Genomic DNA, 23254 nt, shown 5'->3' on the forward strand with positions numbered 1-23254 from the left:
TAACTATCCGGGCCCTCCTGTCTCCAACCATCCCCTTCAGGTCTGTGAATTTCCACTTCCCTTTATGTTTCCTTCCATCTCGTATCTCGTCTTTCTACCCAATCTCCTCTCCCGGACGAGACCTTCCAAAGCGCCCTTTAGCAGGCACTCTCTTCACATTGGAAGTCCCATCCAGTTCGTCTTTCTTCATCTTTTAACCAGGAGCAGTCTTCTCCTCTCGCCAGCAGTTTCCAACACTCTCCCGTTACTTACTCTCTCCACACACTCTGTGACCAAAATGGTACTCAAACAGAGGATGACAGACTAAAGGCCGAAATACTAAATGTCTTTTTCCAAAGTTGTTTCACAGAGGAAGATTGCACTGTAGTTCCTTCTCTAGATTGTCGCACAGATGACAAAATGGTAGATATCGAAATAGACTACAGAGGGATAGAGAAACAATTAAAATCGCTCAAAAGAGGAAAGGCCGCTGGACCTGATGGGATACCAGTTCGATTTTACACAGAGTACGAGAAGGAACTTGCCCCCCTTCTTGCAGCGGTGTACCGTAGGTCTCTAGAAGAGCGTAGCGTTCCAAACGACTGGGAAAGGGCACAGGTCATCCCCGTTCTCAAGAAGGGACGTCGAACAGATGTGCAGAACTATAGACCTGTATCCCTAACGTCGATCAGTTGTAGAATTTTGGAACATGTATTATGTTCGAGTACAATGACTTTTCTGGAAACTAGAAATCTACTCTGTAGCAATCAGCATGGGTTTCGAAAAAGACGATCGTGTGAAACCCAGCTCGCGCTATTCGTCCACGAGACTCAGAGGGCCGTAGACACGGGTTCCCAGGTAGATGCCGTGTTTCTTGACTTCCGCAAGGCGTTCGATACAGTTCCCCACAGTCGTTTAATGAACAAAGTAAGAGCATATCGACTATCGGAACAATTGTGTGATTGGATTGAAGAGTCCCTAGATAACAGAACGCAGCATGTCATTCTCAATGGAGAGAAGTCTTCCGAAGTAAGAGTGATTTCAGGTGTGCCGCAGGGGAGTGTTGTAGGGTCGCTGCTATTCAGAATATACACAAATGACCTTGTGGATGACATCGGCAGTTTGCTGAGGCTTTTTGCGGGTGATGCTGTGGTATATCTAGAGGTTGTAACAATGCAAAATTGTACTCAAATGCAGGACGATCTGCAGCGAATTAACGCATGGTGCAGGGAATGGCAATTGAATCTCAATGTAGACAAGTGTAATGTGCTGCGAATACATAGAAAGAAAGATCCCTTATCATTTAGCTACAATATAGCAGGTCATCCGCTGGAAGCAGTTAATTCCATAAATTATCTGGGAGTACGCATTAGCAGTGATTTAAAATGGAATGATCATATAAAATTGATCGTCGGTAAAGCAGATGCCAGACTGAGATTCATTGGAAGAATGCTAAGGAAATGCAATCCGAAAACAAAGGAAGTAGGTTACAGTACGCTTGTTCGCCCACTGCTGGAATATTGCTCAGCAGTGTGGGATCCGTACCAGATAGGGTTGATAGAAGAGATAGAGAAGATCCAACGGAGAGAGGATCATTTAGTAATCGCGAAAGCGTTACGGAGATGATAGATAAACTCCAGTGGAAGACTCTGCAGGAGAGACGCTCAGTAGCTCGGTACGGGCTTTTGTTGAAGTTTCGAGAACATACCTTCACCGAGGAGTCGAGCAGTATATTGCTCCCTCCTAAATATATCTCGCGAAGAGACCATGAGGATAAAATGAGAGAGATTAGAGCCCACACAGAGGCATACCGACAATCCTCCTTTCCACGAACAATACGAGACTGGAATAAAAGGGAGAACCGATAGAGGTACTCGAGGTACCCTCCGCCACACACCGTCAGGTGGCTTGCGGAGTATGGATGTAGATGTAGATGTAGATGTAGAGATCAACTTATCCTCTCAATTCTCCTCCACATCCACATCTCAAAATATTCTACCCTTTCATCATTATCTCCTCTCATTGTCCACATTTCCGATCCATAGAGTGCTACACTCCACAGTAAACACCAAGTGTTTTACTCAAACCTCTATACAGGTTGCCACACGGTAATGTCTTCTTTCTATTGAATGACTCCTTCGCTATAGCAATGCAAGTTTTACCTGGTGATGGCACCTCACGTCTTCAGTAATCGTACTTAGAATATATGTATAGCCATTACTTGACTGTTAAAATCTTATTCTATCATAATATGTGCCCATCGTTTGGAAATTGTGCTACCCTGTGTCAGATGTTACATTCTGATACGAGACACATATTTTCACTGCCACACAATCACCCACACAGATTCCCACTCAAAGAACTTCCTGCATTATAGGAATGTCGTTCTTGATTATGGCTCACAAATCAGTGAGATGTCTGAGATAACGGAACAGAAACGGCACGTCACTTGCGAGTTCGGACTGTTTTGGCTGTAATGGTACTTTGACTTCCGCGCCTCCGCCAATACAAAGATATAATTTACGATCGCGCACGCAGAAGAGCGCTGCGCCAGCGACCGGTTTTTATAAATAATTTTGTTCGTCTTTTTACTTTTGCGTAGGTTTTTGTTTTTAACAACTAATTGATTACACACTCTGTCTCTCTTGTCTTCATACGAAAGACATGTATTTTTCGGCGATGTGTTGAATGTGCTTTTGGGTGGAAATTAAAATTATATTACAAACCGAGGTTGTTTCAACAGTGATTCGAGGTGGTTATCGCCAAATTTGTAAATTCATCATGACAGTGACAACTTGAAGAAGTTTTCAACAGACGGAGAAAAGTGAAAGACGGGTCGTCCTGCAAGAAAAATTAGGAGGACAGCCATGAAGACTATATTGTAATTAATACTGCGTATCTAACAAGATTATAAGGTAAATTTCAATTAGTTTCTGATGCTATTTCCGTACAGTCGCTTTTTGTAGTGTTGCCGACCCGGTCTGCCATGCACGGTCAAATTACAGCACTCTATCAATCAGTAATACGGAGTCCGCCTTATCCGTTACTGAAACCACCAAAATTCAAAACCCAATCAGATTTTCTATTTTATATTTTTCACGGAAGAACCACGAGGAAAAGGAAACACTACATGGTTTCGATCCTGTAAGGATGCATCTAAGCGTCTATCATCGCTGAGATCGATTGTAAGAGCAGTGCGACGAGGTTCTCGTTTGTTTGTTGCGTTTTTCTCAGTTAACGGTTGACACCAGGTAGACCATGGGTGAGTCGGTAAGCAGTTGGCTGTCATACATGATGGATCCATGGAAGTAACAGTCGCGAGGATATGTAGAAACTGTGGTAAAAACTGAGGTAATTAATGCGCTGCAATCGTCAGGGTGCATCAGGTAATGGAAACGGTGATTCGTGAAATGTGTGAATATGAGTCATCAGATACGTTACATAATCCACACATGGATCTTATAGCTGCATAATGAGTATTACATTGTCAAACACATTGCCATGAGCCTTGCTTGGTACATATTAGTGAATGGCTGTGGATATGACCTCAAGACATTGTGACGCAACGTTTGAACAGTGTAGCCGCGGGAAACGTGACAGAATATTAACGTTAAGTCATATCAGACTAATGTGACGTGTGTTGACCCCTTTATTCCCCTCAGAACTGCACGCTTACTGCAGCCACGTCCTAGCTTGCTTGCAGTGGGCACTACAAGGGAAGGAGTGAACGAACTGGGATGAGTGGAGTTACGCAATTTGGTGTTTAAATATAAATCCCCACTCCATCTCAGAAGGCTTTGCTTACATGGCGACTGACCCAATCCTGCACACAACAAGCTTTGTTACTGCAGGTTTTTTTTACTCTATTGTAAATAACATAACAGCAAACTGAGGATATCGAAAGCATGATGTAATAAATGCCTAATTTATACCAGTATTTATGTGCGTGCCATTTTCAGTACTTTGCATCGAAACAGTAGGCTGATGGAGATGAGGCAAAGTTAGTATGAAGTGGTTGACTCACATATCTCAAGCACTGACGTTTTATTTATGTAGGGACTACTGTTGACTCATTTTGGAGTGGTAACAACATTTTGCCTTTTTGTGGAAGCTGGTGAGAGCTGGGTAATGTGGTGACAATCATCTAAATTAGTGATGGATTTGTAATAATTTTAGAAAAAAATATGTATTAGCAATGAACTTTGGGTAAATGCGATACACTGCAATAACAGAACTGCTAACCACAGAGATTTGAGAACTCTGAGAGCAAAGAACTAAAGTAAATACTCAGTGTCACAAATACAGATGCCAATATTAAACATGAAACTAATGTCATGGACTTGACCAGATACATTCATAATGCACTGAATAGTACTATGAGGTCATTCTATCAATATATTTTTGGCTCTATAAGTTGGCTGTTTTTTGTGTAGGAGTTACTTTTAGGTGATCATTAAAAGTTTGGAGTTGGTGAATATGCGTCAGTTCGCAGCGCTACTTGCCATCTGCCCAGAACCATCGGTACACCTGTCAAGTGTAGGAATATCAGTTACTTACGACACTACTGGCCATTGAAATTGCTTCACCACGAAGATGACGTGCTACAGACGCGAAATTTAACCGACAGGAAGAAGATGCTGTGACATGCAAATGATTCATACAAGGTTGGCGCCGGTGGCGACACCTACAACGTGCTGACATGACGAAAGTTTCCAACCGATTTCTCATACACAAACAACAGTTGACCGGCGTTACCTGGCGATGCGTTGTTGTGATGCCTCGTGTAAGGAGGACAAATGCGTACCATCACGTTTCGGACTTTGATAAAGGTCGGATTGTAGCCTATCGCGATTGCGGTTTATCGTATCGCGACATTGCTGCTCGCGTTGCTCGAGATCCAATGACTGTTAGCAGAATACGGAATCGGTGGGTTCAGGAGGGTAATACGGAACGCCGTGCTGGATCCCGACGGCCTCGTATCACTAGCAGTCGAGATGACAGGCATCTTATCCGCACGGCTGTAACGGATCGTGCAGCCACGTCTCGATCCCTGAGTCAACAGATGGAGACGTTTGCAAGACGACAACCATCTGCACGAACAGTTCGACGACGTTTGCAGCAGCACGGACTATCAGCTCGGAGACCGTGGCTGCGTTTACCCTTGGCTCTGCATCACAGGCAGGAGCGCCTGCGATGGTACTCGATGACGAATCTGGGTGCACGAATGGCAAAACGTCATTTTTTCAGATTAATGCCGGTTTTGCTTACTGCATCACGATGGTCGCATCCGTGTTTGGCGACATCGCGGTGAACGAACATTTGAAGCGTGTTTTCGTCATCGCCATACTGGCGTATCACCTGGCATTTCAGATGTGTTGCGACCAGTGGCTCTACCCTTCATTCGATCCCTGCGAAACCATACATTTCAGCAGGATAATGCACGACCGCATGTTGCAGGTCCTGTATGGGCCTTTCTGGATTAAGAAAATGTTCGACTGCTGCCCTGGCCAGCACATTCTCCAGATCTCTCACCAATTGAAAACGTTGGTCAATGGTGGCCGAGCAATTGGCTCGTCACCGTAGGCCAGTCACTACTCTTGATGAACTGTGGTATCGTGTTGAAGCTGCACGGGCAGCTGTACCTGTACACGCCATCCAAGCTCTGTTTGACTCAATGCCTAGGCGTATCAAGGCCGTTATTAGGGACAGAGGTGGTTGTTCTGGGTACTGATTTCTCAGGATCTATGCACCCAAACTGTTTTAAAATGTAATCACATGTCAGTTCTAGTATAATATATTTGTCCAATGAATACCCGTTTATCATCTGCATTTCTTCTTGGTGTAACAATTTAAATGGCCAGTAGTGTAGCTTACTCAAGAGCATACGTTGACAGTGACTGTATTGAACGTCAACAACTGAAGACATACCCTTGCTATATGAAGTGGAACAGGGAATATGAGGAGCCAGAATTCGATCTTGTAATGTAGAAATAAAGTCATCTAAAATTATTCTATTATCAGTATCATCACTGATGCTGTGGTACTGTGAGTGCAGTTCCAACAGTTCGTAACTGACAGCACATACATTAGTCAGATGGGTGTCATCTTCTCTATTACTTCCTCAAAATTTTATGCCACATATGGTAGGACATTGATGTATTGGCACTCGTAAAGACTCTCAATGAGGAGCTACAGTCTGACAGTGGCACTTCCTGACATAACATGCAACAGTGAGGCAGTTCAGACATCGGTCAGTTGACTATGTGAAGCAACTTCTGCATTGTAACATATACAACTAGTTATTAAGAGCAAAGCAATACAGTTCACATTCATGAAGTATCGTACTTTGCCTCAGCATGTGGAAAAGTAAGGTGGGTAAGTTGTTCAGTGAAATGATGTATAGTTATTTGTGACCTTTTTAAGTATTGTGTGAACCTTCCCGTCTCCTCTACATCTCTTTTTTTGTTACGCAACCTTCCCTTCTACAATAACCTATGAAACCTTCCCTTAGGATTTTTGTTGTTCTTGTTGTGGTCTTCAGTCCTGAGTCTGGTTTGATGCAGCTCTCCATGCTACTCTATCCTGTGCAAGCTGCTTCATCTCCCAGTACCTACTGCAGCCTACATCCTTCTGAATCTGCTTAGTGTATTCATCTCTTGGTCTCCCTCTACGATTTTTACCCTCCACGCTGCCCTCCAATACTAAATTGGTGATCCCTTGATGCCTCAGAACATGTACAACCAACGGATCCCTCTTCTCCCCAATCCTATTCAGTACCTCCTCATTAGTTATGTGATCTACTCATATAATCTTCAGAATTCTTCTGTGGCACCACATTTCGAAAGCTTCGTCAATTAAATTCAATATTTCTTCTGTCACCCATGGATTTCTATTAGCCCTCGTCTTTTTGCCAACTTCATCCTCTGCTGTCTTCACTACTTCATCCCTCAAAGCTATCCATTCTTCTTCTACTGTATTTCTTTCCCCCATTCCTGTCAATTGTTCCCTTATGCTCTCCGTGAAACTCTGTACAACCTCTGGTTTAGTCAGTTTATCCAGCTGCCATCTCCTTAAATTCCCACCTTTTTGCAGTTTCTTCAGTTTTAATCTACAGGTCATAACCAATAGATTGTGGTCAGAGTCTACATCTGCCCCTGGAAACGTCTTACAATTTAAAACCTGGTTCCTAAATCTCTGTCTTACCATTACATTATCTATCTGATACCTTTTAGTATCTCCAGGGTGCTTCCATGTATACAACCTTCTTTGATGATTCTTGAACCAAGTGTTAGCTATGATTAAGTTATGCTCTGCGCAAAATTCTACCAGGCGGCTTCCTCTTTCATTTCTTACCCCCAATCCATATTCACCTACTACGTTTCCTTCTCTCCCTTTTCCTACTACCGAATTCCAGTCACTCATGACTATTAAAGTTTCGTCTCCCTTCACTATCTGAATAATTTCTTTTATTTCATCATACATTTCTTCAATTTCTTCATCACCTGCAGAGCTAGTTGGCATATAGACTTGTACTACTGTCGTAGGAGTGGGCTTCGTGTCTATCTTGGCCACAACAACGCGTTCACTATGCTGTTTGTAGTAGCTTACCCGCATTCCTATTTTCCTATTCATTATTAAGCCTACTCCTGCATTACCCCTATTTGATTTTGTGTTTATAACCCTTTATTCACCTGACCAAAAGTCTTGTTCCTCCTGCCACCGAACTTCACTAATTCCCACTATATCTAACTTCAACCTATCCATTCCCCTTTTTAAATTTTCTAACCTACCTGCCCGATTAAGGGATCTGACATTCCACGCTCCGATCCGTAGAACGCCAGTTTTCTTTCTCCTGATAACAACGTTCTCTTGAGTAGTCCCCGCCCGGAGATCCGAATGGGGGACTATTTTACCTCCGGAATATTTTACCCAAGAGGACGCCATCATCATTTAACTATACAGTAAAGCTGCATGCCCTCGGGAAAAATTACGGCCGTAGTTTCCCCTTGCTTTCAGCCGTTCGCAGTACCAGCACAGCAAGGCCGTTTTGGTTAGTGTTACAAGGCCAGATCAGTGAATCACCCAGACTGTTGCCCTTTCAACTACTGAAAAGGCTGTTGCCCCTCTTCAGGAACCACACGTTTGTCTGGCCTCTCAACAGATACCCCTCCGTTGTGGTTGCACCTACGGTACGGCTATCTGTATCGCTGAGGCACGCAAGCCTCCCTACCAACGGCAAGGTCCATGGTTCATTGGGTGGTTAGGATTTTTATCTCTTGCTTAATAATAGCAAATGAAATCTTCCCTTTGAAATTAATTCTCTTTCTCAATCTTCGCGTACAAATGTAATTGCTGCTTATTAAAAGTTACTTTCTGATTATTTCGACGAAACATAGAATGTGTCGTCGTCGTGGCCCTCAGTCGTTACCTGCAATAACCCAAAACTGTTCCTCACCTTCTTTGTTGCTACTGGACCGCCATCTGACTGCTACATCAAACTGCGACATGAATGTACTTACTCTGTTTTACTATACTCTATTAGCTGATGGTGGGCTGTCATAATAAGTGGCTGTATTTATTACCAAAGCTGACGTTATTGTTTAATTAATTTGACTGAAGTTACGTAATTCATAGTTGAACTTTTTCTTGACAACAATAAAATTTTGCAAAGTTTTAGGTTGATGGTTTTTGGGATCGATTATAATCAGTAATGCAATATTGCTGGCAAAAATTAATTATATTCTGAATGAAATAATTTTACAAACGTTCAAATGGGACTTATTTTTTACAATAATCTTACAACTAGCAATCCGCAAACATACCTTCAGTAGTCGTGGGTTTCTCAAAAAAATAATTCAATAATATTAGTTCCTCTTGCGATAACAGTTAGCTGATGCCCCTGTACATCCGTTTATAATCTCTTGCAAATCACAGCTGGTGGCTGGCAGGCACACCGCTCCTCTCAACCTCTCGCTTCAGACCTGCCACCGACTCGCTTCACTTCTCGCTTACCACTGACTTCCTACGAGCGCCAAAGTGCGGTCTCTCCCGCCAACAATGCTTTCTGGTGCAGACCATCCCTGCTGCCATTACAAGATGTATCGATGCGCGGTCTTGCCCACTCTTTTCGCCGGCCGCAGTGGCCGTGCGGTTCTAGGCGCTACAGTCTGGAGCCGAGCGACCGCTACGGTCGCAGGTTCGAATCGTGCCTCGGGCATGGATGTGTGTGATGTCCTTACGTTAGTTAGGTTTAAGTAGTTCAAAGTTCTAGGCGACTGATGACCTCAGACGTTAAGTTGCATAGTGCTCAGAGCCATTTTGAACCGCTCTTTTTTTAAAATGTATCCATACGCGGTCTCTCCCGCCCTTCTTAAAATTATATCAATGTGTGGTCTCTCTTGCAAACAATACTTTGGTGCAGACATTCCCTGCTACCACAATTATTTCCAACATGATAAATATTAATTATTCCTACTTAATCCTATTAATAAAATATAAACATGTTTCATAAATTGTGGTTTGACAATAGAAATAACTCCATCTACATCTACATCTACATCCATACTCCGGAAGCCACCTGACGGCGTGTGGCGGAGGGTACGTTGAGTACCTCTATCGGTTCTCCCTGCTATTCCAGTCTCGTATTGTTCGTGGAAAGAAGGGATGTCGGTATGCCTCTGTGTGGTCTCTAATCTCTCTGATTTTATCCTCACGGTCTCTTCGCGAGATATACGTACGAGGGAGCAATATACTGCTCGACTCCTCGGTGAAGGTATGTTCTCGAAACTTCAACGAAAGCCCGTACCGAGGTACTGAGCGTCTCTCCTGCAGAGTCTTCCACTGGAGTTTATCTATCATCTCCGTAACGCTTTCGCGATTACGAAATGATCCTGTAACGAAGCGCGCTGCTCTCCGTTGGATCTTCTCTATCTCTTCTATCAACCCTATCTGGTACGGATCCCACACTGCTGAGCAGTATTGGAGCAGTGGGCGAACAAGCGTACTGTAACCTACTTCCTTTGTTTTCGGATCGCATTTCCTTAGGATTCTTCCAATGAATCTGTCTGGCATCTGCTTTACCGACGATCAACTTTATATGATCATTCCATTTTAAATCACTCCTAATGCGTACTCCCAGATAAATTTATGGAATTAAGTGCTTCCAGCAGATGACCTGCTATATTGTAGGTAAATGATAAGGGATCTTTCTTTGTATGTATTCGCAGCACATTACACTTGTCTACACTGAGATTCAATTGCCATTCCCTGCAGCATGCGTCAATTCGCTGCAGATCCTCCTGCATTTTAGTACAATTTTCCACTGTTACAACCTCTCGATATACCACAGCATCATCCGCAAAAAGCCTCAGTGAACTTCCGATGTCATCCACAAGGTCATTTATGTATATTGTGAACAGCAACGGTCCTACGACACTCCCCTGCGGCACACCTGAAATCACTCTTACTTCGGAAGACTTCTCTCCATTGAGAATGACATGCTGCGTTCTGTTATCTAGGAACTCTTCAATCCAATCACACAATTGGTCTGATAGTCCATGTGCTCTTACTTTGTTCATTAAACGACTGTGGGGAACTGTATCGAACGCCTTGCGGATGTCAAGAAACACGGTATCTACCTGGGAACCCGTGTCTATGGCCCTCTGAGTCTCGTGGACGAACAGCGCGAGCTGGGTTTCACACGATCGTCTTTTTCGAAACCCATGCTGATTCCTACAGAGTAGATTTCTAGTTTTCAGAAAAGTCATTATACTCGAACATAATACGTGTTCCAAAGTTGTACAACTGATCGACTATAGAGATATAGGTCTATAGTTCTGCACATCTGTTCGACGTCCCTTCTTGAGAACGAGGATGATCTGTGCCCTTTTCCAGTCCTTTGGAACGCTACGCTCTTCTAGAGAGCTACGGTAGACCGCTGCAAGAAGGGGGGCAAGTTCCTTCGGGTACTCTGTGTAAAATATACACGTGTTACTTGTGCAGGATCTCTATCCTAAAGGCCTTCACGATCAAGTGAATACACTCTATTTAGAAATGAAAGAAATAAAGTCTCCACCCGTTTCGACGCTGTGCACGATGAATGCACTGCAACGAAACGGGCAGCTTGGAGGACTGTGTTTGAAGGTCTACAATTGTGGCCTCAGTTGGGTATACAGCATCGATACCTTGGCGTTGTACTTCAATTGTGACGGCCAAATTTTATGAAATGCTGCTCGACGGAGGTCCGTCCGAACCTCGTATAACTAGAGTGGGTGCTGCGTAAAGGCAACGCCTCGTTTCAGAGTCGACCACGACGGCAGCCACGGAGGAAGTGCAGGTGACGACGCGTGTCGACCTCGGCGCCCTCCTAGGCGTGGCTGACGGCGCCGCCGTGACGCTGGTATTGGGCGACGCGTGGGCGACGCGTGGGCGACGCGTGGGCGACGCGTGGGCGACGCGTGGGCGACGCGTGTCGGGAGCCAGCACCGCGTCGTGGAGTCCAGTGGTGCCCACGTCAGGAGGGTGGGGTTCCGAGGCAGGCCTTCGAGGGGCCCAGCACCGTCGCTCGGCTGGTCGCTGCTGGCAGCAAGCGTGCTGTGTCGAGCGTGAAGACCCGGCGCGAGCAGCAGACGGTGTCCCAGCTGAGCGCAGGCAGGTGCTCTGGCAGGCTGGCCCTGCCCGGCCCAGCCCACATAAGGGCCCGCAGCACCAGGTGACGGCCGCGTAGGGCTGGGGCGACGCTTCGCTCGGTGGGGCCGCAGACGCCGTGGTCGGCAACCTGAAAAATGTGCTCAGCACGAGTTGCCAGCAGAGTCCAGGTAAGTACAAGAAAAGACACTCATCTGTTTCGGCAATCCTAGCTGTGTGTGTGTGTGTGTGTGTGTGTGTGTGTGTGTTTTCCAAACACCGAGTGTCTCTAAACTGATCCGTGCCGGTTAGCTTTTAAATCAGCTAAGAAATCGTCATTATCAGTTTCACAGGCTGCGACATCGTCGCGAAAAAACACAGTGACCCGTGTATGTAATAAGTTTCCTTTAATTTACATCTACGGTCACAATCTTTTCTGGTTAACAGATTACCGGTTTCGGTCTTTAATGACCATCATCAGGTCTGCAGCAAAAATGGGAAAAACATAAATACACTCGCAAACTGTATACAGCTTAAGAACGATACATAGAGCATATTGAAAAGTAGTACTGACAAAATTTACATTTGTGCACTTTAAATATGAAGAGGGATACCTGTCTCATAAAAACAAAGTCCTAATGCACTGCAGCCATAGTGGCGTAGTCAACTGTTAAATGCGGAATCAGCACCAGCATCGTCAAATACATATAAATCACATCACACGCACGAGTCACGTTGTCAGTAAAACTACTGTTTAAAACAAGCTGCCGTGCAGTAGCCACAAGATGTCTCTCCTTTCATTTGTGGCTCCTTTAGCGATTTGTTTTATGTTGTTTAATATTACCCGGTGCAATATGAAGGTGTTTAATATTTATGTCATTGTCTAGAATATTGGCACTAGAGCGAATGTCAACCACTGCTTTTTAACTCTTCATCTTTTTGACAATATTACTTTTGTTGTGTTCTTCTTTTTATGGCTTTTTATTACCGTAAGATCTTTATACTTCATAAGCTTATTACAGACTTTAACTATTGTATCCCCCTTTTATTTTCGCTGTTCCAATTAATTATTGAAAACTAGTGTATACTGACATTAGCGACATCTGGTCAACTTACTACACAAACATCTTGTGGCTACTGCGCGGCAGCTTGTTTTAAACAGTAGTTTTACTGACAACTTGACTCGTGCATGTGATGTGATTTATATGTATTTGACGATGCTGGTGCTGATTCCGCATTTAACAGTTGACTACGCCACTATGGCTGCAGTGCATTAGGACTTTGTTTTTATGAGACAGGTATGCCTCTTCATATTTAAAGTGCACAAATGTAAATTTTGTCAGTACTACTTTTCAATATGCTCTATGTATTGTTCTTAAGCTGTATACAGTTTGCGAGTGTATTTATATTTTTCCCATTTTTGCTGCAGATCTGATGATGGTCATTAAGGACCGAAACAGGAAATCTGTTAACCAGAAACGATTGTGACCGTAGACGTAAATTAAAGGAAAATTATCATTATCAGTGATCTGCCCAAAGACAGGTTTTGACATGGTAGCTCTCCAAGCTCCCCTGTCCCCTGCCATCCACTTCAGGTCCACAAATTTCCACTTCCCTTTACGTTGTCTATACCATATTGCATCTCATTCTTCCACTCAATCTCCTCCCACGAAGGAGACATCCCAAAGCGTCTGCCGGTAGGCACTCCCTTCACATCTAATGTTCCATCCAGTTGTTCCTCCTTTGTCTTATAACCAGCAGCTGTCTTCTCCTCTCGACAACACTTTCCAACACTGTTTTGTTATTTAGTCTTTCCATTAGCTTATCCTCTCCATTCTCCTCCACATTACTATCTCGAGAGGTTCTAGCCTTTTCTCATCCTCTTGTGTCATTGTTCACGTTTCTGCTCTTTAGTGTGCTACACTCCAGAGGAAACACTTGCCAAGTCTTGTCCTCAGACTTTTATCCAGTTAGCCACATAATAATTTCATCTTTCTATTGAATGCCTCCTTTGTGATAGTAATGTGAATGTTCAGCTCCTGATGGGATATGAAATCTCCTGCATTCGTACTTCCGAGAAGTGTAATATTCTCACTTGCCTAGTAAAAACTTGTCCTATAGAAATCTGTGCTACCCTGTGTCAGATGTTATCGTGTGATGCTCACGAGACACATATTGTCACCTCCAGACAGTCACCCACACAGATACCCAGTCAAAGAACTGCTTACTGCATTACATGAATGTTGTTCCTGACTGAGGCTGACAAATAACTGGGAGGTGTGGGATAACAGAGCAGAAACGGCACGTCACTTGCGAGTTCGGACAGTTTGGGTTTTGATACTGTAAGCGTGCATCTTAGCGTCTGTCACTGCTGGGATGGATTGTAAGAGCATCGCGCCTCGGTTCTCTTTTAATCGGTGTGTCTTTCTCTCGGGTGACGGTTCACACCCAGTGGACAACGGGTGAGTCGGTAAGCAGATCGCTGTCACCGGTGACGGACCTGTGGAAGTAACGGTTGCGGAAATGTGTAGAGACTGACGTAATTAATCTGCTGCAATCATCTGGGAGTGTCACGTAATGGAAACGGTGATTCGTGAAATGTGTGAATATGAATCGAGTAATGAGAAACACGAGATAATCTTCTAGCTGCATAACGACAACTACATTTGTAATCTCCTCGGGAGCTACAAGTAGGGGGAAGCAATGTACTCGATACCTCATCCAGAAACGCACCCTCTCGAAACCTGGACAGCGAGCTACACCGCTATGCAGAGCGCCTCTCTTGCAGAGTCTGCCACTCGAGTTTGCTAAACATCTCCGTAACGCTGTCACGCTTACCAAATAACCCTGTGACGAAACGCGCCCCTCTTCTTTGGATCTTCTCTATCTCCTCTGTCAACCCGACCTGGTACGGATCCCACACTGACGACCAATACTCGAGTATAGGTCGAACGAGTGTTTTGTAAGCCACCTCCTTTGTTGATGGACTACATTTTCTAAGGACTCTCTCAATGAATCTCAACCTGGTACCCGCCTTACCAACAATTAATTTTATATGCTCATCCGACTTCAAATCGTTCCGCACGCATACTCCCAGATATTTTACAGAAGTAACTACTGTCAGTGTTTGTTCCCCTATCATATAATCGCACAATAAAGGATCCTTCTTTCTATGTATTCGCAATACGTTACATTTGTCTATGTTAAGGCTCAGTTGCCACTCCCTGCACCAACTGCCTATCCGCTGCAGATCTTCCTGCATTTCGCTGCAATTTTCTATTGTTGTAACTTCTCTGTATACTACACCATCATCCTCGAAAAGCCGCATAGAACTTCCGACACTATCTACTATGTCATTTATATATATTGTGAAAAGCAATGGTCCCATAACACTCCCCTGTGGCACGCCAGAGGTTACTTTAACGTCTGTAGACGTCTCTCCATTGAGAACAACATGCTGTGTTCTGTTTGCTGAAAACTCTTCAATCCAGCCACACAGCTGGTCTGATATTCCGTAGGCTCTTACTTTGTTTATCAGGCGACAGTGCGGAACTGTATAGAACGCCTTCCGGAAGTCAAGGAAATTAGCGTCTACCTGGGGGCCTGTATCTAATATTTTCTGGGTCTCATGAACAAATAAAGCGAGTTGGGTCTCACACGATCGCTGTTTCCGGAATCCATGTTGATTCCTACAGAGTAGATTCTGCGTTTCCAGAAACGACATGATACGCGAGCAAAGAAACATGTTCTAAAATTCTACAACAGATCGATCTCAGAGATATAGGCCTACAGTATTGCGCATCTGCTCGACGACCCTTCTTGAAGACTGGGACTACCTGTGCTCTTTCCCAATCGTTTGGAACCTTCCGTTCCTCTAGAGACTTGCGGTACACAGCTGTTAGAAGGGGGGCAAGTTCTTTCACGTACTCTGTGTAGAATCGAATTGGTATCCCGTCAGGTCCAGTGGACTTTCCTCTGTCGAGTGATTCCAGTTGCTTTTCTATTCCTTGGACATTTATTTCGATGTGAGCCATTTTTTTGTTCGTGCGAGGATTTAGAGACGGAACTGCAGTGCGGTCTTCCTCTGTGAAACAGCTTTGGAAAAAGGTGTTTAGTATTTCAGCTTTACGCGTGTCATCCTCTGTTTCAATGCCATCATCATCCCGGAGTGTCTGGATATGCTGTTTCGAGCCACTTACTGATTTAACGTAAGACCAGAACTTGCTAGGATTTTCTGTCAAGTCGGTACATAGAATTTTATTTTCGAATTCACTGAACGCTTCACGCATAGCCCTCCTTACGCTAACTTTGACATCGTTTAGCTTGTGTTTGTATGAGAGGTTTTGGCTGCGTTTAAACTTGCAGTGAAGCTCTCTTTGCTTTCGAAGTGGTTTCCTAACTTTGTTGTTGAACGACGGTGGGTTTTTCCCGTCTCTAACAGTTTTATTGGGCACGTACCTGACTAAAACGCATTTTACGATTGCCTTGAACTTTTTCCATAAACACTCAACATTTTCAGTGTCGGAACAGAAATTTTCGTTTTGATCTGTTAGGTAGTCTGAAATCTGCCTCCTATTACTCTTGATAAACCTTCCTCTCTTTTTTTAAATTCCTGTTTACTTGCATATTCAGGGATGCAGCAACGGCCTTATGATCACTGATTCCCTGTTCTGCGGTTACAGAGTCGAAAAGTTCGGGTCTGTTTGTTATCAGTTGGTCCAAGATGTTATCTCCACAAGTCGGTTCTCTGTTTAATTGCTCGAGGTAATTTTCGGATTGTGCACTCAGCATAATGTCACTCGATGCTCTGTCCCTACCACCCGTCCTAAACATCTGTGTCCCAGTCTATATCCCGTAAATTGAAATCTGCACCTAAGACTATAACATGCTGAGGAAATTTATGTGAAATGTATTCCAGACTTTCTCTCAGTTGGTCTGCCACTAATGCTGCATTGTCAAACACATTGCCACGAGCCTTGCCTTCGTACATTAGCTTTGAATGGCTGTGGATTTGATTTCAAGACGTCGTCTTGCAACATGTGAGCAGTGCAGCCGTCTGAAATGTGACAGAAAGCTAATGTTAAGTCATATCAGACTAATGTCACGTGTGTAGCGTATGAGCCCCTTTATTCCCCTCAGTACTGCGGGCTTATTGTAGCAGCCTCCTACCTCACTTGCAGGGAGCACCACAAGGGAAGGAGTGAACGAACTGGATGACTGAGGTGGTTGTTAAGTATAAATCCCCACCCCACCTCAGGGGACTTCGTGTACATGGCAACTGATACACACCTGCATATAAAAAACCTTTTTTGCTCTACTGTAAATTACGTAACAGCGAACTGAGAGTGTGAAAAACTTAGGACAATGTAATAAATTCGTAGTTAATATGAATATATTTATGTTTATGTCATTTTCAATACTTTGCATCGAAACAGTAGACTAATGGAGATGAGCGAGAAGTTTGCATGAAGTGGCTGAGAGACGTTTCTCTAGTACTGGTGTTGTTTTATTTCTGTGGGGCCACTGCAGTCTCATTTTGGAGGGGTGAAGATTTTTTTGCGTTTTGGTGGTTAGAGCTGACTGCTGCAGTAAGTGGTAGCAATCACATAAATTAGTGATGGTTTTATAACTTTTTTAATTCATAGAAAAAATGTATTTAACAATGAACTTTGAATGAATGTGATACATTACAATAACAGAACTGCTAACAAGAGAATTTTAGCTCTCTGAAAGCAAAGAACAAAAGTACACACTGTGTTTTATAAATACAGATGCTAATATTAAACAAGAAATTAATTTCATGGACTACAGCAGATATGCCCATAATGCCATGAACAGTACTGAGAGCTCATTCTAAGAACATATTTTTGGCTGTATACAGTCGTCTAGCTGGCCGAAGTGGCCGTGCGGTTAAAGGCGCTGCAGTCTGGAACCGCAAACCGCTACGGTCGCAGGTTCGAATCCTGCCTTGGGCATGGATGTTTGTGATGTTAGGTTTAACTAGTTCTAAGTTCTAGGGGACTAATGACCTCAGCAGTTGAGTCCCATAGTGCTCAGAGCCATTTGAACCATCTGAGCCACAGTCGTCTATTTTTGTTAAGGTGTTGCTTTTAGATGGTTGTTAAGATTTTGCAGTTGGTGAGTACACATCAGTTCACAGCAGTCATTGCCACCTGCCCAGTAGTAGTACGTGATACCTGTGAAATCCAGGGATATCACTTACTTAGTAGCTTAGCCAAGAGTGTATGTTGACAATGACTGTACTGAATGTCAATAAATGAACACATACCCGTGCTGCACGAGGTGGAACAGAGGATGTGTAGAGCCAGGTAATGCAGGAATGAAGTCAGTTGAAACTATCCTCTTGTCCGTACCGTCACTGGCGCTGTGGTAACGTGAGACCAGTACCAACAGCTCCTAGTTGACAGCACGTACGTTAGTCAGATGGATGCCATCTTCTGTACATTTTGTGGTAACACGGTAGGATGTCGTTGTAAAGGCATTTGTCAAGTGTGTTGATAAGGAGGCTCAGTCTCACTGTGACATTTTGGTTGATGAAAGATGTCATACTGAGGCAATACAGGCACTAGTATCAGATGGTCAGTTGACTGTGAGAGCATTGTAATATACACAACTACTTGTCAAGAGCAAAGCAATACAGTCTCCAGTCGTAAAATATCGTAGTTTGCCGCAGTATGTGCAAATGTAAAGATGGTAAGTAGTTGAGTGGAATGAGGCTATAGTTGTTTGTGGTTTTTTAAGCATTGTGACGGATCTCCATCCGGAATGACTTCATGATCGAGAGACTGCACTGTTTTTTTTGTTCGCGTATCATATCGTTTCTCGAAGCCCAGAATCTAGTCTGTAAGAATCAACATGGATTCCGGAAACAGCGATGGTGTGAGACCCAACTCGCTTTATTTGTTAGTGGGATTTAGATACAGGCCCCCGGATAGATGCCATTTTCCTTGACTTCCGGAAGGCGTTCGATACAGTTCCGCACTGTCGCCTGATAAACAAAGCGAGAGCCTACGGAATATCAGACCAGCTGTGTCGCTGGATTGAAGAGTTTTCAGCAAACAGAACACAGCATGTTGTTATCAATGGAGAGACGTCTACAGACGTTAAAGTAACCTCTGGCGTGCCACAGGGGAGTGTTATGGGACCATTTCTTTTCACAATATATATAAATGACCTAGTAGATACTGTCGAAAGTTCCATGCGGATTTCGCGGATGATGCTGTAGTATGTAGTATGTAGTATGCAGAGAAGTTGCAGCATTAGAAAATTGCGGCGAAATGCAGGAAGATCTGCAGTAGATAGTGTCGGAAGTTCCATGCGGCTTTTCGCGGATGATGCCGTAGTATACAGAGAAGTTACAACAATAGAAAATTGTAGCGAAATGCAGGAAGATCTGCAGCGGATAGGCACGTGGTGCAGGGAGTGGCAACTGACCCTTAACATAGACAAATGTAACGTATTGCGAATACATAGAAAGAAGGATCCTTTATTGTACGATTATGTGATAGCGGAACAAACACTGGTAGCAGTTACTTCTGTAAAATATCTGGGAGTGTGCGTGCGGAACGATTTGAAGTGGAATGATCATATAAAATTAATTGTTGGTAGGGCAGGTACCAGGTTGAGATTCATTGGGAAAGTCCTTAGAAAATGTAGTCCATCAACAAAGGAGGTGGCTTACAAAACACTCGTTCGACCTATACTCGAGTATTGCCCGTCAGTGTGGGATCCGTACCAGGTCGGGTTGACAGAGGACATGGAGAAGATCCAAAGAAGAGCGGCGCGTTTCGTCACAGGGTTATTTGGTAAGCGTGATAGCATTACGGAGATGTTTAGCAAACTCGAGTGGCAGACTCTGCATCGCTGTGTAGCTTGGTGTCTAGGTTTCGAGAGGGTGCGTTTCTGGATGAGCTATGGAATATATTGCTTCCCCCTACTTATACCTCCCGAGGAGATCACGAATGTAAAAGTAGAGAAATTCTAGCGCGGACGGAGGCTTTCCGGCAGTCGTTCTTCCTGCGAACCGTACGCGACTGGAACAGGAAAGGGAGGTAATGGTAGTGGCACGTAATGTGCCCTCCGCCACACACCGTTGGGTGGCTTGCGTAGTATAAATGTAGATGTAGATGTAGATAGAAATTAAACAAATGAAGTCTCTGGCCCCTCTGAGGACGTGCAAGGTGAGGGCACTGCTGCTAAATAGGCAACTTCAAAAACTGTATTGAGGGTTTACAGCTGTGGCATCAGTCGGACACAGCGAGGATACCTTTCTGTTGTAATTCACCTTCGATGGACGAATTTTATGAAATGCTCTGTGCGCCTGTGCCTCATATAACTATTGAGTAGACTTGGCCACTGTTTCTACGTTTCGATATGTGGAACTGTTTCAGTGTTTGGGAACGGCTGTGGTTCACTGTTTCGAAACAGTGGTGTTTCATTGCGCCCCTGTCTCGGATAACCGGACCAGATTCGATCTCGAGCCAGACACAAACTGTATCGTTGTTTCAAAATAAGGCTGTTTCAGTCCACCTGTGCTTGGACCGGCTAATTGTATCGAAACAGTGATGTTTCATTCCGCTCTGTGTCGGACGTGATTCGGGCTCGGCACAGGTACCGAAACACAACACACCACTTCGTGAAACACTTTCAAGAGTGTCGAAATCTTTTTGACAAGCAATAGCATGAAGCTTAAGATATCCGAAAATAAAGCTTCGTTTCTAGCTGACTGTCCTATTCCGAAATGGCGTACATCTGCTTTATAAACACTAACCAATCAATAAAACAACGCATACTATTCACATTGAAAATAATAAATATGTGAAAGTCATTCAGTTAAATTACACTTTTTTATAACATACGCTTCTCTGTTCATGTACAGTAATCATATTAAGAAACGCAAGTAAGCCTACAACAGTTTGAATAAAAAAAGGGGTAGAGTGACAGTTATTAGACATATAGACAAATTTGATGTAGGTATAAGTGCAAGCAATCTGTCTGACATATCACCGATAGTGTAATGGTGAACGGGAAGGGTTGGGAAGCATGGTGAATTTATAGTAACGGTTGGAAACACCTTGAAAGACAAAACTTTTTCTGTTATATTTTGTTATTTATTCGAATTATTTGACATTATTTGTAAGTCTACAGTCACTGTGCCTATTATCCACAATGGTTCCCTTTGTGTGCATGGAAATTATCAGGATGGGTATATTACCCATACTAACGGAATGTGGGAATCCCAGTAGCATATCTGCTGTTTCTGGAGTTTGCTCCCACCTCCAATTCTGTTCGTGGTTGGTCTTCTGTCTTCGGCTATGGCTGTCCTCAGCGAATTGAAAAGTATGAAAGTCACACGACACGAAAGCAGCGCATTTGCTGCAGGAAATACGAAACTGCCAAGACGCCTAAGTGATAGTTTCATACTTTCTGCGATATGATTAGCGCTCTCGCAGATCATTTGTGTTTATATGGACATACTTATACAGTAGACATTCAAGATGATAAAATGTGTAGGTTTATTAAATTACAAATCACAAACTGTTTCACTGTTTCGAAACAGCGTATCGAAACATTATCTTGTACTGTTCGATTTGTTTCGAAACAGTTACGTGTTTCAGTTTGCCCATCTCTACTATTGAGGATGATATGTAAAGCAAATACATTGTTTCAGAAACGAACACGAGACCGGCCACGAAGGAAGTTCAGGGGGACCACAAGTGTGGGGGCGGGCGGCCCCCTAGGGGCGGGTGACGGCGCCGCGGTGGCGCTCCGCTGCCAGTCGTCGACGCGTGGCTGACGGAGGCCGGGAGCCGCGGTCGCATGCCTGGTTCCGACACGTCACTCCAGAGTCCGGCGGTGGCGCGGTCAGACTGGAGAGTGCGGTGCTGAGGCAGCTGCTGCTGGTGCGCCCCAGCACTGTGCAGTCACTCCAGCTGCCCAGCACGGCCTGTCAGCCAGCAAGTGCGGCGTGTCGAGGCCGAAGACCCGGTGTGAGCAGCAGCTGGCAGCTCAGCCGGCCACAGCTGTTCTGGCAGAGTGACACAGCTGCCCCAGCCTCAGGCAGGCCACGCACGTGCACACAAAGCCTCACACACGCCAGGTGACGGCCACGTAAAGCTGGGCTGGTGCAGTGCTCGGTGAGCCCAAAGACGCCGTCAGAGTGAGTCGGCAGCTCCACGAGTCGCCAGCAGACTCCAGGTAACGACGAGACACTTGTCTGTGTTTGGCAATGCTGTGTGTCCGCGTGCGTGTGTGTGTCTGTGTGCGTATTTTATATTTTACTGTTTGTTGCTGAGTTTCCATACTGTGCCTGTGCTGCGAAATACACCTTTATTGATGCCTCAAAAAACATCTCCTGGTTGACCACTGTGCTTTCATTGCTTTCTCGTGTCAAACTGAACAGATCTCTAGATTAATCTGTGTTTATTAACAAATTAGCTACAAAACTCATTATCATCAGCGTTCTGCCCAAAGACACGTTTTCATGTGGTAATTCTCCATGCTCTCCTGTCTCCTGCCATCTCCTTCACGTGCACTACTTTTCCGCTTCGTATCTATCATGTTGTATCTAATCCTTCCACTCAATATGTTCCCACGAACGAGACCTTCCAAACTGTTTGTTTGTGGACATTCTCTTCGCATCAAATGTCTCATCCAGTTAGTCTTCCTTTCTCTTATGACCTGCTTCAGTCCTCTCCTCTCCCATCACTCTTTCTGTTACTTAGTCTTTCGTCAGCTTATCCTCTCACTTCTCCTCCACATCTCAAAAGCTTCTAATGTTTTCTCATTCTCTTGGGCCACTATCCATATTTCCACTCCATCGAGTGCTACACTCTGGCGTACACACTTGGCAAGTCTTTTCCTCAGAGCTTTATCCCATTTGGCACATAATAATGTCTTCTTTTTATTGAATGCCTTCTCAGATATAGCAGTGTCAGTTTTCACCTCCCGATGGCATCCGAAGTCTTCAGTAATCGTACTTCTGAGCTATATATTGCTCTTACTTGCCTAATAAAAACTTATCCTATCTCAATATGTGCCAATCATCTGGATATCTGTGTTATCCTGTGTCAGATGTTATAGTTCTGATGCTCATGAGACAGTCTCCACCCATTCTGAGGACATGTGCACAATGAGGGCACTGCAATAAAAAAATGGCTCTGAGCACTATGGAACTTAACTTCTGATGTCATCAGTCCCCTAGAACTTAGAAGTACTAAAACCTAACTAACGTAAGGACATCACACACACACATGCCCGAGGTAGGATTCGTAGCAGTCGCGCGGTTCCAGACTGTAGCGCCTAGAACCGCTCAGCCACCCCAGGTGGCGCACTGAAGGTTTACACCTAGTCACCTGTGACATCAGTTAGACACAGGAAGGTTACCTTTGTGCTTTAATTCAACTGTGATGGGCAAATTTTATGAAATGCTGTACTTCATGTGTCTATTGTGGGTGCTATATAAAGGCAGCGCTTTGTTCCAGAATCGACCTCGGAGGCAGCAGTGAAGAAAGTTCAGGAGACCACAAATATGGGCGCCCTCCCATATGCGGGTGACGCTGGCAGTGGATCACGTGTGGCTGGTGGACACGAGGCTCTTCCTGTGGCCAGGAGTTCTGCGTCCGATGCC

At 44.3% G+C, this 23254-nt stretch overlaps 1 protein-coding gene across 1 annotated transcript; it reads left to right on the forward strand.

Annotated features, from left to right (window-relative positions):
• Positions 1 to 3237: 3237 nt before the first annotated feature.
• LOC126143482 (uncharacterized) lies at positions 3238 to 21429 on the forward strand. Its single transcript, XM_049915403.1, has 3 exons — positions 3238 to 3241; positions 11280 to 11795; positions 21296 to 21429. The coding sequence occupies exons 1-2, from the start codon at positions 3238 to 3240 to the stop codon at positions 11702 to 11704; spliced, it is 429 nt and encodes a 142-aa protein (XP_049771360.1). The 3' UTR covers positions 11705 to 11795; positions 21296 to 21429.
• The last annotated feature ends 1825 nt before the right edge of the window (positions 21430 to 23254 follow it).

This window comes from Schistocerca cancellata, unplaced genomic scaffold, assembly GCF_023864275.1.
Source record: "Schistocerca cancellata isolate TAMUIC-IGC-003103 unplaced genomic scaffold, iqSchCanc2.1 HiC_scaffold_808, whole genome shotgun sequence".
NCBI classification, from domain to species: domain Eukaryota; kingdom Metazoa; phylum Arthropoda; class Insecta; order Orthoptera; family Acrididae; genus Schistocerca; species Schistocerca cancellata.